General features: G+C 47.8%; 2 protein-coding genes across 2 annotated transcripts; both read right to left on the bottom strand.

Annotated features, from left to right (window-relative positions):
• Positions 1-73: 73 nt before the first annotated feature.
• KPTN (kaptin, actin binding protein) lies at positions 74-1,781 on the bottom strand (the record flags this gene model as incomplete). The annotated part of the gene is made up of 2 exons (XM_041489337.1): positions 1,305-1,781; positions 74-187 (listed from the first exon to the last, which is right to left on the bottom strand). Coding segments are annotated over exons 1-2 (205 nt in total), but the record flags the coding sequence as incomplete, so codon positions are not given.
• Positions 1,782-4,107: 2,326 nt separating this feature from the next.
• Positions 4,108-9,165, bottom strand: LOC121365285 (alpha-soluble NSF attachment protein-like; the record flags this gene model as incomplete). Its single annotated transcript, XM_041489338.1, has 4 exons — positions 4,108-4,162; positions 4,320-4,381; positions 6,413-6,497; positions 9,110-9,165. Coding segments are annotated over 4 exons (258 nt in total), but the record flags the coding sequence as incomplete, so codon positions are not given.
• Between the last annotated feature and the right edge of the window lie 3,033 nt (positions 9,166-12,198).

Raw genomic sequence — 12,198 nt, forward strand, 5'->3', positions numbered from 1 at the left:
CCCAAAAAATCCCCCAAAAATCCCCCAGCCCCCCAGCCCCCCATCCCCGCTGTCCCGGTGCCGGTGCCGGTACCGGGGATGTAGGTGAACTGCAGCTCTCGGGCCAGGGGCCGCAGGCGCGGCCGCAGCTGCCGGTACCGGAACAGCAGCACCTTGCCCTTGAGCGCCGCCGCCAGCAGCGCCCCGGGACCCGGAACCGGCACCGGCACCGGGACGGAACCGGGAACGGAACCGGGATCGGGATCGGGAACGGGATCGGGATCGGGACCCGGCAGCGCCCCCGGACCCGGCACCGGGACCGGCACCGGGACAGAACCGGGATCGGGACCGGACCCGGGACCGGGAACCGGGACAGAACCGGGAACCGAACCGGGATCGGGATCGGGATCGGGATCGGGACCCGGCACCGGGACGGAACCGGGAACGGGATCGGAACCGGGAACGGAACCGGGATCGGGATCGGGAACGGGATCGGGAACCGAACCGGGAATGGGATCAGGACCCGGCAGCGCCCCGGGACCCGGAACCGGCACCGGGACCGGGACAGAACCGGGAACGGAACCGGGATTGGGAACGGGAACCGAACCGGGAACGGGATCAACCGGGAACGGAACCGGGAACGGAACCGGGAATGGGATCGGAACCGGGACCCAGCAGCGCCCCCGGACGCGGCACCGGCACCGGGACAGAACCGGGAACGGAACCGGGATTGGGAACGGGAACCGAACCGGAACCGGGAACGGAACCGGGAATGGGATCGGAACCGGGACCCAGCAGCGCCCCCGGACGCGGCACCGGCACCGGGACAGAACCGGGATCGGGAACGGGATCGGGAACAGGAATGGAACCGGGAACCACCAAACAAGGACCCGGGACAGAACCGGGACCTGGCACCGGCACCGGGACAGAACCGGGAATGGGAACGGAACCGGGAACCGGAACCGAACTCGGAGCCGGAATGGAACCGGGAACGGGATCAGAACCAGGAGCCGGAACCGGGCCGGGAACGGGACCGGGAACGGAATCGGAACTGGAAACGGGATCGGAACCGGGAACGGAACCGGGAACTGGGGCAGAACCGGGAGTGGAACCGGGACGGGGAACCGGAGCAGAACCGGGACCGGGAACTGGAACGGAACCAGGACCGGGACCGGGCGCAGAACCGGGACATCGAACGGGGTCAGGACCGGGAGCAGGACCAGGAGCGGGGCCCCGAAGCGGCTCAGAACCGGAACCGGAACCGGAACCGGAACCGGAACCGGGAGCAGAACCGGGAGCGGGCCGGGAGCCGGGGGGCAGCGGGCCGGGCAGCGCCGCCAGCCCGTACACGTTGCTCTGCGAGCCCAGGCGGCTGAAACTGTCCTCGACCAACGGGCACCGGGACCAGAGCGACATCACGGAACCGGGACCGGGCCGGGACCTGCGGGGAACCGGGACACAACCGGGACCGCGACCGAACCGGGCCAGGCAGCGCCGCGGGCAGCCCCACCGGGAGAGAACCGCGCCAGAACCGGAAGCGAACCGAGAGGAACCGGGCCAGAACCGGGAGCGAACCGGGCCAGGCAGCGCCGCGGGCAGCCCCACCGGCAGCGCCGCGCCGGGGCCTTGCGCGCAGCGCGTCGCGCGGTGGTGACGTCAGAGAGCGGCGACGGGAGGGGTTTAGCGGCATGGGAGGAGCTTGAGGGAAGCTCCGCCTGTTGTGGGCGGGGTTAAAGAGCCATATAAGGCAATAGAGCGCATAGAGGGCGTGGTTTGTACGGGGGCGTGGCCAAAGGGGAGGAAGGGATTTTTGGGGGGTCCGGGGGGAATTTTGGGGTCAAAAGAGGAAATTTGAGGGAAAAAAGGGAAAATTGTGGGGCCAAAGAGGGAATTTTGAGGTAAAAAAGGAAAATTTTGAGGTAAAAAAGGGAAAACTTGGGGGTCAGAGGAAACGAAATAGGGGGGATTTGGCACATTGGGGGGATTTGGGGTGAAATTGGGGGGATTTGGGGGAAATTGGGGAGATTTGGGGGAAATCGGGGGGATTTGAGGAGATTTGGGTGAAATTGGGGTCAAATTTTGGGAATTTGGGGTAAAATAAGAGGAATTTTGGGGCATCTGGGGTGAAATTGGGGACATTTGGGTGAAATTGGGGACATTTGGGTAAAATTGAAGGATTATGGAGAGATTTGGGGGGAAAACGGCAAATTTGGGGGAAATTGAGAGGATTTGGGGTGAAAGTGGGGAATTTGGGGTGAATTTTGGGGTGATTTTTGGGGATTTGGCGTGGGATTTGGGGTGAATCTGGGTGATTTTGGGGTGATTTTGGGGAGGTTTTCAGGGTGATTTTGGGGTGGATTTGGGGTGATTTTGGGGTGATTTTGTGGAGATTTTTGGGGTGATTTTGGGAGGTTTTTGGCACGTACGGCGTCGGTGAAGGCGTCCACGTTCTGCTCCTCGTGAGCCTCCAGCAGCTTCTGGGGAGGAGGAGGAGGAAGGTGAGGATGAAGAGGAAGAGAACGAAGATGAAGAAGGGGAGGATGAGGAGGAGGAGGATGGGGGAGGATGAAGAGGAGGATGAGGAGGATGAGGTAGAGGATGGAGGATGGGGGGAATGAGGATGAAGATGAGGAGGAGGATTAGAACGAAGATGAAGACGAAGAAGAGAAGGATGAGGAGGAAGATGAGGATGAGGATGATAAGGATGAGGAGGAGAACGAGGATGAAGAGCAGGATGAGGAAGAGGAGGAAGGCTGATGATGAGGGGGATCAGGGTGAGGAGGAAGATGATGAGGATGAAGCTGAGGATGATGAGGAAGAGGAGGAAGGCTGATGGTGAGGATCAGGATGAGGATGATGAAGACGATGAAGATGATGGGGAGGATGAGGATGAAGCTGAGGATGAGGAGGGAGGGGAGGAAGGCTGATGGGGATGAGGAGGACGAGGATGATGAGGGTGATGAGAAGGGGAGGAAGGATGATGAGGATGAGGATGAAGCTGAGGATGATGAGGAGGGGAGGAAGGCTGATGATGAAGATGAGGATGATGGGAGGGAGGAAGGCTGATGAAGCTGAGGAGGATGAGGATGAGGAGGGAGGAAGGCTGATGGGGATGATGAGGATGAAGCTGAGGATGATGAGGATGAAGAGGATGAAGATGAGGCTGATGATGAGGATGAGGATGATGGGAGGAAGGCAGATGGGGATGATGAGGATGAAGCTGAGGCTGATGATGAGGAGGGAGGAAGGCTGATGATGAAGATGAGGATGAAGATGAGGACAAGGATGATGAAGGGGGAGGAAGGCTGATGATGAGGATGAGGATGAGGAGCATGAGGATCTAATTAACGCTCATTAATGCTAATTAACCACTCATTAACACTCATTAACACTAATTAACACTAATTATCCACTTATTAACACTAATTAACCCCTCATTAAACCCTAATCAACCCAAAATTAAGCCCTTACTAAACGCTTATTAACCTAATTAACCCCTAATTAATCCCTAATAATCACTGATTAATCACCTTGGTGTTGAGCGCGTCCATGCCCTGAAGAAATGCTCCAGTCCTGACCCCAAATACCCAAATTAACCCCTAATTAACCCCAAAATAACCCCTAATTGACCCCTAATAAACCTCTAATTAACCCCAATTAACTAATCACCTTGGCATTGAGCGTGTCCATGCAGAAGTGGCAGAGGGCGGCCTTGAAGAAATGCTCCATTCCTGACCCCAAATACCCCAATTAACCCCAATTAACCCCTAATTAATCCCTAATTAACCCCAAACTGACCCCTAATTAACACTAATTAACCCCTAATTAACGCTAATTAATTAACTAATCACCTTGGCGTTGAGCATGTCGACGCAGAAGTGGCAGAGGGCGGCCCTGAAGAAATGCTCCAGTCCTGACCCCAATTAACCCCTAAGTGACCCCTAATTAACACTAATTAACCCCTAATTAACGCTAATTAATTAACTAATCACCTTGGCGTTGAGCATGTCGACGCAGAAGTGGCAGAGGGCGGCCCTGAAGAAATGCTCCAGTCCTGACCCCAATTAACCCCTAATTAACCCCTATTAACCCCTAATTGACCCCTAACTGACCCATAATTAACGCTAATTAATTAATCACCTTGGCGTTGAGCATGTCGACGCAGAAGTGGCAGAGGGCGGCCCTGAAGAAATGCTCCAGTCCTGACCCCAATTAACCCCTTTAACCCCAATTAACCCCTAATTAATCCCTAATTAACCCCAAACTGACCCCTAATTAACACTAATTAACTAATCACCTTGGCGTTGAGCATGTCGACGCAGAAGTGGCAGAGGGCGGCCCTGAAGAAATGCTCCTTGGCGCTGTACTTGAGCAGGGGGCTGTCCATGGCCACCGCCCCCACCTGCAACGTTCCGGAACGTTCCGCAGAGTTCCGCAGAATTCCGGAGAATTCCGGGAATTTAAAAATGGGAAAAAATCCAAAAAAATTCCAGAAAATTCCGGGAGTTCCGAAGAGGGGTTGGAGAGGAGGGGAGAAGGAAGTGAGGGAAGGGGGAGAGGGGAGGGGGAGGAAAAGGAAAAAAAACCCCAAAATTTGGGGTCAGAGCCCCAAAATTTGGGATCAGAGCCCCAAAAACTTTGGGATCAGAGCCCCAAAATTTGGGGTCAGAGCTCCAAAATTTGGGATCAGAGCCCCAAAATTTGGGATCAGAGCCCCAAAATCTTTGGGATCAGAGCCCCAAAATTTGGGGTCAGAGCTCCAAAATTTGGGATCAGAGCCCCAAAATCTTTGGGATCAGAGCCCCAAAATCTTTGGGATCAACGCCCCAAAATTTGGGATCAGAGCCCCAAAATCTTTGGGATCAGAGCCCCAAATCTTGGAGATCAAACCCCAAAATTTTGGGATCAGAGATCCAAATTCTTTGGGATCAGAGTCCCAGATTTTGGGATAAGACCCCCCCAAATATTGGGATCAGAACCCCAAAATCTTTTCAGATCAAACCCCAAAATTTGTGGGATCACCCAAAATTTTGGGATCAGAGATCCAAGTTCTTTGGGATCAGAGTCCCAAATTTTGGGATAAGACCCCCAAATATTGGGATCAGAGCCCCAAAATCTTTTCAGATCAGAACCCAAAATTTGGGATCAGAGCCCCAAAATCTTTGGGATCAGACCCCAAATTTTGGGATAAGACCCCCAAATTTTACGATCAGAACCCCAAAATCTTTTGGGATCAAGGTCCAAAAAATCTTCAGGAACAGACCCCAAAAACTTTGGGATCAGAGACCTAAATTTTAGGATTAGACCCCAAATTCTTTGGGATCAACGTCCCAAAATCTTGGAGATCAAACCCCAAAATTGGTGGGATCAGAGTCCCAAATTTTGGCATCAGAGTCCCAAAATCTTTTCAGATCAGACCCCAAAATTTGGAGTCAGAGCCCCAAAATTTGGGATCAGACCCCAAAATCTTGGAGATCAAACCCCAAAATTTGTGGGATCAGACCCCAAATTTTTTTGGGAAGTTTCAGGGATCGGACGCCGCAGATTTGGGAATCGGATCCTGAACCCTCAGGGACAAAAAAAAACCCAAAAAAAAGCAGGAAAATGTCAAAAAAACCCCAAAGAAACAGGAAAATGACCCCAAAAAAGCGAGAAATTGAGGGGAAAAATCAGGAAAATGAAAGAAATATGGAGAAAAATGAGGGAAAAAAGCAAAAAAAATGAGAGAAAAAAAGCAGGAAATGAGGGAAAAAACCAGAAAAATGAAAGAAAGCAGAAAAATGAGGGGAAAAGTTTAAAAAATGAAAGAAAAAAAGCAGAAAAATTAGAGGAAAAAAGCAGGAAAATTAAGAAAAGAGTAGAAAAATGAAAGAAAAAAGCAAAAAAAAAAAAAAGAGGGAAAAAAGCAGAAAAATGAAAGAAAAAAACCAGAAAAATAAGGGAAAAAGCAGAAAAATGAAGAAAAGAACAGAAAAGTGAGGGGAAAAATCAGAAAAATGAAAGAAATATGTGAAAAATGAAAGAAAATAGGCAGAAAAATGAGGAAAAAAGGAAAATTAGGGGAAAAGGCAGAAAAATGAGGAAAAGAAGCAGAAAAATGAAGGAAAAAAGGCAGAAAAATGAAGGAAAAGAGCAGAAAAATGAAAGAAAAAAGCAGGAAAATTAGAAAAAAAAGCAGAAAAATGAAAGAAAAAAGGCAGAAAAATGAGGGAAAAAAGCAGAAAAATGAGGGGAAAAAAGCAAAAAAAAAGAGGAAAAAAAAGCAGAAAAATGAGGGAAAAAAGGGGGGAAATTAGGAAAAAAAGCAGAAAAACGAGGGAAAAAGCAGAAAAATGAGGGAAAAAAGCAAAAAAAATGAGGAAAAAAGCAGAAAAATGAGGAAAAGGGGCAGGAAAGGAGGAAGAGGAGGAGGAGGAGGGGAGGAAGGCCCGACCTGCTCGTAGATGTCGATGGCGCGCGGGAACTGCTCGAGCTGCGCCGCGTACGCCGCCACCTTCAGCAGGCACTTGTTGGCTGAGCTGGGGGCGGGAGGGCGAGGGGGCAGAATTCCCAAAAAAACCCCAAATCCCAAAAATCCCACCCGAAAAACCCAAAAATTCCAGCCGGAAAACCCAAAAATCCCAGCCGAAAAAACCCAAAATCCCAGCCGAAAAAACCCAAAATCCCAGCCGAAAAAACCCAAAATCCCAGCCGAAAAAACCCAAAATCCCAGCCGAAAAAACCCAAAATCCCAGCCGAAAAAACCCAAAATCCCAGCCGAAAAAACCCAAAATCCCAGCCGAAAAAACCCAAAATCCCAGCCGAAAAAACCCAAAATCCCAGCCGAAAAAACCCAAAAATCCCAGCCGGAAAACCCAAAAATCCCACCCAAAAAATGGGAAATCCCAGCCAAAATCTCAAAAATTCCACCTAAAAAAACCCAATTCCCAGCCAAATCCCAGAAATCCCACCCCAAAAAAACCCAATTTCCACTGAAATCCCAGCCAAAAAACCCAAATCCCACCCAAATCCCAAACCCAGCCACCTTCAGCAGGCACCTGTTGGCTGAGCTGGGGGTGGGAGGGCGAGAGGGTAGAATTCCCAAAAAAAACCAAAATCCCAAAAATCCCAGGCGAAAAAAAACCAAAAATCCCAGGCGAAAAAAACCCAAAATCCCAGCCGAAAAAACCCAAAAATCCCAGCCAGAAAACCCAAAAATCCCAAAAATCCCAGCCGGAAAACCCAAAAATCCCAGCCAAAAAACCCCAAAAATCCGAGCCAAAAAAACCAAAAATCCCAGTCAGAAATCCCAAAAATCCCAGCAAAAAAATCCCAAAATCCCAGCCAAAAAACCCAAATCCCACCCAAATCCCAAACCCAGCCACCTTAAGCAGGCACTTGTTGGCTGAGCTGGGGACAGGATGGGGAGGGGGCAGAATTCCCAAAAAACCCAAAATCCCAGCCGAAAAACCCAAAAATCCCAAAAATCCCACCGGGAAAAAACCCAAAAATCCCAGCTGAAAAACCCCAAATCCCAAAAATCCCAAAAAGTCCCACTCAAAAAACCCAATTCCCACCCAAATCCCACCTGAAAAATCCCAAAAATCCCAGCCAAAAAACCCAAAAAATCCCAGCCAAAAAAACCCAAAATCCCCAAAACCCCACCCGAAAAATGGGAAATTCCATCCAAAATCCCAAAAATCCCACCCAAAAACCCCCAATTCCCACCGAAATAAACAAAATCCCACCCAAAAAAATCCCCAAATTCCACCCAAAAGTGGCAGATCCCAGGGGAAATCCCCGAAATTCTACCTGAAAAACCCCAGATCCCAATGGATCCCAATGGATCCCAAAGGATCCCGGCCAAGGTCTCAGCAGATCCCAACGAATCCCAACCCAGATTTGGAGCTGGGATCCCTCGGGATCCGTTGGGATCCGGGTCTGGATCTCTCCCGATCCATTGGGGATCTCCAGGGATCCACTGAAATTCGGGTCAGAATCTGTTGGGATCCGCTGGGATCCTCAGAGATCCGTTGGGATCTCCAGGGCCTGGTGGGATCCGGGTTGGGACCGACTGGGATCTGTTGGGTCTTGGGTTGGGATCCGGGTCGGGATCCCTCCTGATCCTTTGGGGATCCCCAGGGATCCACTGAAATTTGGGTCAGAATCTGTTGGGATCCCTCAGGATCAACTGGAACCCAGATCCGGGATCCGCTGGGACCCTTTGTACTTTGGGTTGGGATCTGTTGGGATCTACCGGGACCCGAGGGGTTGGGGGTTGGGATCCACTGGGATCTGTTGGGATTCGGGTTGGGATTGACCAGGATTGGGGTTGGAATCCATCGGGATTTGGATTTGGGATCCCCTGGATCCGCTGGGATTTGGGTCAGGATCCTCTGGGATCCACCGGGGTTTGGATTCGGGATCCCCCAGGATCCGTTGGGATCTCGCAGGATCTGGGATCCCTGCCGGGATCCTCCGGAATCCGTCGGGATTTGGGATCCCCCCGAGGGTCTGTTGGGATCTGGAACTGGGATCCCCCGGGATCTGCCGGGATCCCTCAAGGATTCGTTGAGATTGGACTTTGGGATCCCCCCGGAGCCGTTGGGATCCTCTGGGATCTGTTTGAGTCCCCGGGATCTGCTGGGATTTGGATTTGGGATCCCCCGGGATCTGCTGGGATCCGCTGGGATTTGGGATTCCCAGGACCTGTGGGGATCCCTCGAAATCTGTTGGGGTTTGGATCTGGGATCCTGCGGGATCCCCTGGGATCTGCTGGGATCCCTCAAGGACTTGTTGAGATTTGGATTTGGGATCCCCCAGAATCCGTTGGGATCCTCTGGGATCCATTGAGATCCTCGGGATCTGCTGGGATCTGGATTTGGAAACCCCTGGGATCTGTTGGGATTCGGGATCCCCTGGAATCTGTTGGGATTTGGGTCTGGATCCCGTGGGATCTGTTGGGATTCGGGATCCCCGGGATCCGCTGGGATCTGGATTTGGGACTCCCGGGATCTGCTGGGATCTGGATTTGGAAACCCCTGGGATCTGCTGGGATTCGGGATCCCCAGGATCTGTTGGAATTCCCCGGGATCCGCTGGAATTCCCCGGGATCCGCTGGGATCCGCTGGGATCCGCTGGGATCCGGTACCTGGTGGATTCCTCCCCTCGGTAGTAATCGGCCGCCTGCTCGTAGTGCGCCACGGCCTGGGGGGAAAACGGGAAAATTCGGGAAAATTCGGGAAAATTCGGGATCAGATCCCAAAAAATCCCCCAAAAAACCTCCCAAAAACAGCCGGGAGAGACGGGATCCACCCGGAAAAACCCGGAAAAAATCCGGAAAAAATCCCAGAGAAACTCAAAAGATCGCGGGAAATCCCGGGGAAAATCCCAGAAAATCCTGGGGAAACACGGAAAAATTCCAGGAAAAAGCTGGGAAAAATTCACAGAAAAACTCAGGGAAAAAACAGGGAAAATCCGGGGAAAAAAACTGAAAAAATCCCAGAAAAAAACCCCAGAAAATCCTGGAAAAATCCTGGAAAAAAATCACAGAAAATCCGGGAAAAAATCTCAGAAAACAGCAGGAAAAAAATGCCCAGAAAATCCTGGAAAACCCCAGGAAAAATTCTGGGAAAATCCCAGAAAAATCCTGGAAAAATCCCAGAAAAACCTGGGAAAATAAAAAGGGGGTAAAAATTGGATTAAAATGGGATTAAAAAGGGGATTGAAACAGGATAAAAATGGGTAAAAGAAGGGATAAAAATGGGATTAAAATGAGGCAAAAACAGAATAAAAGTAAGATTAAAAAAAGGATTAAAAAGGGATAAAAATGGGATTAAAAAGTATGAAAAAACTAATTAAAAAGTGATAAAAATGGGGTAAAACTTGGGTAAAAATGAGATTTTAAAAGGACAGAAAAGGGATAAAAAATGGGCTAAAAATGGAATATAAAAAAAGATGAAAATGGAATAAAAATGGAATAAAAAAGGATAAAAAATGGGATTAAAATTCCAGGAAAAAGCTGGGAAAAATTCGCAGGAAAATTCTGGGAAAAAAACCAGGGAAAATCCGGGGAAAAAAACTGGAAAAATCCCAGGAAAAAAAAAAAAAAAAAACCCAAAAAAAACCACAGAAAATCCTGGAAAAATCTTGGAAAAATCTTGGAAAAATCCTGGAAAAAATCACAGAAAATCCGGGAAAAAATCTCACAAAACAGGAGGAAAAAAACCCAAGAAAATCCTGGAAAACCCCAGGAAAAATTCTGGGAAAATCCCAGAAAAATCCTGGAAAAATCCCAGAAAAACCTGGGAAAATAAAAAGGGGGTAAAAATTGGATTAAAATGGGATTAAAAAAGAATTGAAACAGGATAAAAATGGGGATAAAATGGGGTAAAAGAAGGGATAAAAACGGGATTAAAATGGGAGAAAAACAGAATAAAAGATTAAAAATGGATTAAAAAGGCATAAAAATTGGATAAAAATATAAAAAAAGAATTTAAAAAGGGGGAAAATGGGGTAAAAGTCGGGTAAAAATGAGATTTTAAAAGGATAAAAAAGGAATAAAAAATGGGCTAAAAAATGGAATTAAAAAAATGACAAAAATGGGATAAAATTGGGATAAAAAAGGATAAAAAATGGGATTAAAACAGGATATAAAAAGGGATAAAAATGGAATAAAAATGGAATAAAATTGGGATAAAAACGGAATAAAATTGGGATAAAAACAGAATAAAATTGGGATAAAAGCTCCAAAATTCCAGGAGAAATCCCAGGAGGGAACAGGAGCTGAAATCCTGGAATTCTCCATCCCTGCCCCTCCCCCCTCCTGGAAAGTTCTGGAATTCCGGTGGCTCCGGGGCCGCCCCCGCTCCGTCTGCTCCTGCTGGGGGCAGGAAATGCTGGAAAATTCCCAGGAATTCCTGGAAAAATCCCAGGAAAACACAGAAAAATGCAGAAAAGCCCCAAAACCCCAGAAAAATCCCAAGAAAATCCTGGGAAAATCCCAGAAAATCTTGGGAAAACATAGAAAAAATGCCCAAAATTCCCGGAAAAATCCTGGAAAATTCCTGGAGAAATCCCAGAAAATCCAGATAAAAAATACCAGAAAAACACAAAAAACCAGAAAAATTTAAAAAATCCTAAAAATCCCCAAAAAATCCTGGAAAAATCCCAGCAAAACACAGAAAAAAATGCCCAAAATTCCCAGAAAAATCCTCCAAAATCCTGGAAAATTCCCAAATTCCCGGAAAAATCCCAGAAAATCCAGATAAAAAATACCAGAAAAACACAATCCCAGAAAAATTTTAAAAATCCCAAAAATCCTAGAAAAATCCCCAAAAAATCCTGGAAAAATCCCAGCAAAAACAGAAAAAAAACCCAAAATTCCCAGAAAAATCCCCAAAATTCCCAGAAAAATTCCCCAAAATCTCAGAATTTTCCTGGGATTTTCCCTGGACTTTTCCAGGATTTTCTGGGGATTTTCCCAGAATTTTTCCATGGGTTTTTCCAGGATTTTCACTGGGTTTTTTTAGGATTTTCCAGGATTTTTTGGGGGATTTTCCAGGATTTTTGTGCATTTTTTCTGGGATTTTTTTCAGGGATTTTCCCGGGATTTTTTTTTGGATTTTCATGGGAATTTTTGGGGGATTTTTCCAGGATTTGGAAAATATTTTCCCAGATTCTTTTTTTTATTATTGTTTTTGCAGGATTTTTCTGGGATTTTCTTGGGGATTTTTTGAGGATTTTTCCAGAATTTTCCCAGAGATTTTTCCAGGAATTTTTTAGGATTTTTCCAGAATTTTTCCAAGATTTTCATGGAATTTTTCCAGGTTTTTTTCTGGGATTTTCCCGTGATTTTCCTGGATTTTTTGAAGATTTTTTTTTCTATTTTCCCACCATTTCCCAGGATTTTTCTGGGGATTTTTCCTGTGATTTTTCTGTGCTTTTTTTCCTGTAGTTTTTCTGTGATTTTTTGAGGATTTTTCCAGAATTTTCCTAGGGATTTCTCCAGGAATTTTTTAGGATTTTCTCGGATTTTTCTGTGATTTTTTGAGAATTTTTTTGGATTTTTCCGCACTTTCCCAGCATTTTTCTGGGGATTTTTTTCCTGTGATTTTGCCGTGATTTTCCTGTGATTTTGCCGGGATTTTTCTGTGATTTTCCTGGGTTTTTTCCGGGATTTTCCCGGGATTTTTCCTGTGATTTTCCCGTGATTTTTCCTGTGATTTTCCTGGGATTTTC

The sequence above is a fragment of the Pyrgilauda ruficollis genome, unplaced genomic scaffold, assembly GCF_017590135.1.
Source record: "Pyrgilauda ruficollis isolate IOZ18807 unplaced genomic scaffold, ASM1759013v1 scaffold923, whole genome shotgun sequence".
NCBI classification, from domain to species: domain Eukaryota; kingdom Metazoa; phylum Chordata; class Aves; order Passeriformes; family Passeridae; genus Pyrgilauda; species Pyrgilauda ruficollis.